The sequence below is a fragment of the Branchiostoma belcheri genome, unplaced genomic scaffold, assembly GCF_001625305.1.
Source record: "Branchiostoma belcheri isolate BF01 breed outbred unplaced genomic scaffold, Haploidv18h27 scaffold76, whole genome shotgun sequence".
Taxonomy (NCBI): Eukaryota; Metazoa; Chordata; class Leptocardii; order Amphioxiformes; family Branchiostomatidae; genus Branchiostoma; species Branchiostoma belcheri.
Window position 1 is genome coordinate 1078352 of NW_017804420.1, and position 7138 is coordinate 1085489.

The 7138-nt window shown below is 43.3% G+C and overlaps 1 protein-coding gene across 1 annotated transcript in view; it reads left to right on the forward strand.

The window, feature by feature from the left end:
* Positions 1–2744: 2744 nt before the first annotated feature.
* The window catches only part of LOC109485510 (A disintegrin and metalloproteinase with thrombospondin motifs 3-like), a 15380-nt gene continuing 10986 nt past the window's right edge, over positions 2745–7138 (forward strand). The window contains 7 exon segments of the mRNA XM_019789197.1: positions 2745–3104; positions 3336–3363; positions 3619–3959; positions 4603–4750; positions 5506–5642; positions 5975–6058; positions 6574–6718. Of these exon segments, the coding sequence (XP_019644756.1) occupies positions 3051–3104; positions 3336–3363; positions 3619–3959; positions 4603–4750; positions 5506–5642; positions 5975–6058; positions 6574–6718 (937 nt within the window). The 5' untranslated portion in view covers positions 2745–3050.

The following is a 7138-nucleotide window of genomic DNA, read 5'->3' on the forward strand; positions in this document are numbered from 1 at the left end:
ATGGAAAGGTCTGTGCAATTTGTCGAGAGCCTTGAGTAGATTTTGTCGCTGTCACTGTGCTCTTCCGTTTACTTTTTACAGATTCCCCCCCCCCCCCCCACAGCCATACTTTCTGGTCGGTCCCGTAAGTAATCTAAAAAGTGCTGCAATCGCAGATCGTTATGTACCTTACTTGTTTGGTTACATGTGTATCTCGTTATAAGAACTTCCCGCAAATTATGGACCACCTCACATCAAGACCGTTCCCGAGTGAGGAAAATTGAGGACAAATTTGTACCAAAAGTCGGCTCCTTGCTGACTCGCTAAAAGTGATGGAGGAACTGCGGAGAAACAATGATTGGGCGCGTCTGGATGCAATCAGCTGACACATTGTTTGAGGACTAACTAACACTGGCGCTGCTACGCCTAATGACTCTTTCTGTCATCTAGTTATCAGCAACAACTAAAGAAAACTAAGAACACTTGGCCTTTTTAGCTTGTGAACGGTGCCAAAGGCTATTGCGTACCTTTTTATGTGCCGCAGAACGACGTACGGCAACCCTCCGTAAAATTGGCGCTAAGACATGATGGATGTTAGGCCAGAAAACTTTGTTTCAGCGAAACTGTACACAATAGTACTAATCGTTAGCATATTCGTAACAATAATTATTTTGAGACTTTGTAATGTATGCATATTTCAGAGTGTATGCAAATCTATACACATTTTCTGCCCATCGATTAAGCACAGTGACTGTTCGGGGATGGTGGGAGGCGACAGCGATAACTGTGAAGTAAAAGAAACACGTTTCTCCGAATTGTAAGTTGCCGGTATCATATACACAGTGTACATGGCGTGATCATGACTAACAGGCTACAGAGTCTGAAAACCACAACACAGATGACCAACAGATGGCAGCCTATCAAGTTTAGGAAGGTCCTGGGAAAGAAAGCTGTAGACTAGACAGGATAACAACATTAGGCTCAAGCCTTCAAAGGTGAACATTTGGGTCCTGCGGAATGAATAGACAACGCGGAAGGGTAGTTTAATATATTTAAGTTTTGTCTGTCTACGTTGATGAGAAACCATTAAAAAGCACTTTAAAGTCAGACGCCAGCCAGCTATAACAACTTTTTTAAATACCAGGCCGTGCAAAAAGTCACGTTGAGAAGACGACGTTTGGTCTAGAGAATTAACAGTCCTGCCATCAGTCAACTGTATCCGAAACTGCAGACGACGCCACGAAGAACAAACAGGGCATCATCTGAGACCGCAGGTTCGCACACGTACAGGCCTGGACGCGCGTCAGTCGCCTAAAGATGGACATGGGTCGCAAACTGTGCGTCTGTGCGAAGTTCGGAACTGACGAACGCTTCACTGGAGCATAACACCCACTGAAGTAACAGATTCTCAGGCCCTTTCTCAGGAGCAGGTTTGGCCCGCCGCCTAGAATAACGTCTGCGGTATATTCCGCCTGCGGAGTTCACGGCCAAGGTGGTCGCCACTTTTATAGCTTTCCCCTTTTCCAGCTCGTCCCCAGAGTGGCGAAAGTCACACGTGTCGCGTCTGTCTGGGCAGAGAGCTGCGGGGTTCGTGGTGGGAACTTGAAGCAGTTTCTCAGATGGATAATTTACTTTTACATGACATTCACTACGTATCGATGGATGAATGCTGTATAATTCCATGTCGTTAGATGTTGTTGAAGTACTTTCACGATGTATTTCAATCACGGCACATGTAGTAGGCAGCAGGGACTGCATGTGCGTCATAAAGTAATATGCGGTGCTAAATAATGTGCCATGCGATGCTGTACATCATAGTATGCTATATGCGGTGCTATCAGTGTGCTACGAGTATACTGTACTATACAGTGTGCTGTGCGGTGCGGTGCTGTAAGTGTTGTAAAGCGTGCAATGCGCTGCTATTTAGTGATGCGGTGCTGATCGAGAGTACTGCTTGAACATTTATGTACTATCCGTCTTGCACATCGCCATACTGTATACTGTACTTTGCTGTACTATGGATACTTTCACCGTATACTGAAATGACCTTCAGCGATCTGATGAGGCACGTGGATGAGGAAGTCCTGAGGAAGATCATGCAGGGAGCTACTGGGGACAGTACGTTGTTGGTAGGGGGAAGTTGGTGCAATTTCGTACTAGTATTGTTGCATACTCGATCAGTCTTTCATCTTTTTACAACCTTCTACAAATGTATTAGAAAGCAGGTTTGTAAACTGCGAAAAAAGAAAAGGTTGATGGCTTTGGGCTGATGGTGCAAGTGGTTGGCGGTTAGCGCAGCAAACTATTCCAAATCTAATAGATTATACCCATACAATCTTTCTGCAAACTTAGACAAAGTCACAAATTCAATATTACAGCAGTCACCCATTGATAATGCAAATGTTTCCTAATTTGCATTATTCTAATTTGCATTATTCTGATTTGCATTATTCTTCCATTCTGCATTATGTGCATAACAACAAACCAAATGCGACGGAAACCACAACCTTCTCACTTTATATAAGTTATTATAGCAATTCAATTTGACATCGCAACTGTGACTTTTTCGACACCCCTGTCGAAGTTCTGGCCCATCTCATCGATACTTCAAAGTGAAATATGACAATAACATAATAGATGCGAATGTGCGTTGTGAAGTTGTAAAAATCTTAATTTTTTTCAAATTTAAATATGTCATATCTGTGCGGACAGTTTCGTCCTGCATTGGTTGCAGATTAATGACTTCCCACTGCGTCGGTCAGCTTTCAGTTTGTTTATGTGGCAGCTGTCCTTGTGCTCGGGGAGCGGCGTGGTCTGCACCATACGGGGCAACACGTAGCTCGGTGTAACACTAGGTGACGTGGCCATGTGGAATTACTCTACTTCCCGTCGAAAGACATGCCTGCCCCCGTGACTGGACCATGGCGGCGTGCAGACTGCGTGAAGACGGGCGGTGGCGGTGAGGTAGAAGTGGACGTGTAACGTGTCGCACACTCGCGCCGTGTCACCCCGGCTCATCGTGCGTGCGGCACCGACTCTGGCAGGAAAAGGCCGGTAGACTTGCAGCTGAGATGCTCTCATTCTTCCCCGCCCTGGCCTGTGTCTGCTTGTTTCTGTCAGATCAGGTAAACTTCCGAGATAATTTGATTTCACACCGCCCCAAACCACAAATCCTACTGATCAATGTTGTGTCTGTTGTTGTTGATAGTCTGGCGTAGCAGTAATTCAAGACGTGTCAATCTTTACTGCACCTCTGTGCTCGAACAATCGCCTGTAATGACATTGTTGACTTTAGCCTGGAATCTTGATGTCTACGCCCGTTTAATGAAGTTCATATGGGATTTTTTTATTCACAGGGGGGCGCCGTCTCACTCAGGTTTAGAGGTACGTGCTCATTTGAACCCTTCTGAGGATATAGCGTTATGTCTAATTATTATCAAAGTCAATTTGATAGATAAAAAACGATAAAAATCTGGGAAAAAAACATTTGATAGCCTGTACTGAGAAGTCAATGAATGCCAAGGTGTCAGTCAACTTTAGCCTACTTTTCACAAAGACGACTTGAGGTCCCGTGTGAGTTAACCTTGCTCCATATTTACACGGGTCATCTGTTCCCAATTTCTTGGATGCCGTTACTAGGTGACTTGGAAATGACGACAGACAACGGGGACCATGAAGTCTTTGTTCCGTTTCTGTCCGATTCCGAGGGGAGGTTCCTGAGTTACGACTTGAAGTCGTCATCGAGGCATGCCAGGAGTCTGAATGGCGACAGAAACTTGTATGTGTCATTCAAGGCTTTCAAGTCTGACTTTCTTTTGAGGCTTGAACCAAATGATAAACTTATCGCCCCGAAGGCCACGGTCGAGTGGCAGGAAGGGAATACCACCCGTAAGGAGAGAATAAAGGACCGCTGCTTCTACAGAGGACATCTAAACAACGCGTCTGTTTCCTCGGTGGCAGTTACCAACTGCCGAGGCCTGGTGAGTACCATTTCTCAAAGATCTGGGCTAAACCGTCTGAGATAATCAGGTCCAGCTTTCAACCCCTCGCGTGTGAATTTGGTAAAACAACTGTGGGCGCATACCTGACAAACCTTCCAGACCGCCCCGCCATGGCACAGTGAACAGTGTCGTCTGGCCCAGGCCTGTGCCATTGTCTGGAGAGTCACGCGAATGTTTCCCTGCCTGTCAGTAGACCAAAACATCTGCAGTTGTTTGTATCTTCAACATGCTATTGTTCTGACTCTGGGTGGCACTACTAGCCTTTTGAGGTCAAGAAGATGTGATGAAAATTGAGCCATCTAGCAGATCTCTCTGAAATTGCAGCTTTGTGGAGAACAGTTCAGTGGATATAAATTATGCACATTATGACGTCATTTGCATACCAAAAAAAGGCATGATCACAACTTCAAATTCATGACAGACAAGTATATAACTTAGGGAGTAAGTAATCTTACTACCAAGTGTCATGAATTGTATTTTGAGTAACAATGTTGAAAAAAATAAATAACCTATAAATTATAATAGGGAAACATTCTGCATAGGTTGGCAAATATTAATTTTCTTCCTAATGCTTTAATTGTCTACCATTTCACCAAAGCACATATGTTGATATTCATTCCAGGAAGGATGGATTCACTCAGAAGGGAACAATTTCTTCATTCAGCCACTTTACAATTCATCAACGGATCACAGAGAGCATGTCATACACAGAAAACACACAAGCCTGGAGGGGGATACCATGCAATGGCCCACTATAAGTATACCTGAAGGTAAAATTACCTATTATGTCTTCAGGGATTTTTTTTCGCAACAGACTAGATGTATGTGTACATGTACGAGTGCATCCCACGGTTTAAAACTTGGGATGTATTTCAAGAATGTTTTTGTGTGTTTTAACCAGCCACTCTGTGTTAAGACGGTATTACGGTGATTACCAGTACAAATACCCCCTTCTGCCAAATCTGGATAAGCCTGCTTAAGGCCGTCTGTTGATGGAAGTTGGCTTGTGATGTTATGTTTGGAAGGGCAGGTTTCAGCAGCCAGCCTGCTTTAGTTAGCTCTCCCCTACCACTGCCAGAAATGCCAGGCAGTCAGATAGCGTTACGATTTTCCCAAGCACGTGTGTGTAATGTTGTATGTAATTTCATTGGATTAAGATGCTACAACAGTAGCCATAAATTAACATACGTGGTGTGAAGACTAGCAAGTCTGCTGCCCACCCGTGTCAGGGACCCCCGCAGCAGTATAATCAGACTGGATACTGCTACTAGGTTCATTCGATATTTTGAATACCGTGGTAACGAGGTTTCAGCTTTTATTAATACATACAGTAATTGATAAATGAAGAAACTTAGAGGACTTACTTTAGTTGTTGGTTCCAAAATATGAGCATTTTGGGCTTGATTATTCAAAGCAGACAAAAATGAACTGGCAAATTTGGGAGCCAAGTGATTTAAATTGTTGTGGCCTAAATCATAATCTCATCCCCGTGTTCTGTGTAAAGTGTACCTGTCTTATTTTTCAGAAGACAACTCGAGACACAAGCGCCATGACACAGTGAGAGACAAGAATGTGGAAGTTCTATTGACAGCAGACTACTCCGTCGTCTCTTTCCATGGATATGAAAATATTCAGATCTATTTGCTGACTATCATGAACATAGTAAGTTGTCAGAGGCCTGAACTAATGTTAGAAGTCAGCTCATAATACACTAGTACAGCTTTCGTGTAACGTTTAAACATACATATAGAGTTTGACACCTACATTGTATAAACATGAGATATTACAATGTTTTTGACACAGAAGAAGTCGAGGTCATCTTTTTCTGTGAAACTTCCAATGCAAATCAAAATTTCTTCAAAGAATATAGAAATTTTGCAAAGTGTAACGTTACTAGTAACACAATCAAAAGCTGTAATGTTAGTGAACAAAGTGTTATTTTTAAAATTTCCTTGAAAACAATTTACATAATAAAGCATTGCTGATATTTTCAGGTGAATGAGCTCTACCACCACCGGTCCCTTGGAGCCCATGTTAACGTGTGCCTGGTGCGGATGGTTCTTTTGGATCCAGCAACAGTAAGAACATCTGTGTTTAAATGCTGTGACATGATGCAATGTCAGGACACACGAATTAGGTCTTGTTGTTTCATGCCTAACATTTATCTGCTATGCAGTGGCTTTTTTAATAACATTTACAATACTGTAAAAACAGCACTTCAATTTCTTGACACATTGAAAGTCAAGAGTACATGTATATTTCAGCAATTACAACAATTGCAACAACACAATAGAAAAGCTTGAACTCTAGTCTAGAACAATCAAAAGTTTGGTAATATTAGAGAAAACTTACTTGACAGAACAAAGACAAGTCATAACATCAGACAGTGATATTAGTAGGGGCTGATTTCATTGGCTTACAGGTAGTTGCCATAAAGTGGTGGTTTGTTTTTACTGTTTTTACGCTTTTTGTACACCGTGAAGGGTCTAGAAGGCTAATCAGTAGGAGGGCTGCTTGGAGAACAGTTTTAGCAGGCTAAGCAAATAGCAGTTTGAGTCAAAGACTGAGTCTGTCTCTTCCCCGTGTTGTCCAGTCTAACATGGTGGTCCCCGGGAACCCGTCGCGCAGTCTGGAGCAGGTCTGCAGATGGGCGCACGACGTGCAGACGGAGGACCTGGACGACAGCGACCACCACGACCACGCCATCTTCCTCACACGTATTGATTTCGGACCTGCAGGTCAATAAAAAGTGGAACTTCATTCCAACTGGCAAGTCTGTCATGTCTTCCCAAAATACCAACTTTCCCAAACATTCTTCTGTGGGATGCCTCGTGGCATGTTTGGTACAATTGTACTTGTCTTGGGAGAGCCACAGACTGCATGGCCAACCAAGGAATCAAATGTTTCCTACTATAAGGAACACATTTTCTTGTGTGTGTGATTTTAACACATTAGTTGTCTAATGAATTTGATAAATTTGTGACACAGATACTATATATGCTAAGCTTTTTTCTTTACTATCCTCTTCTAGAGTACCCTGGATGCCAGCGTTGTTTGCTTTTGTCTGCTCCCCACTGCTTGCTCCCCTGCCAACATAGGGGACAAAGCTAACAAGGCTTAATCTCCAAGCAGATTCGGTGGGGCAGGGGGACTTTATA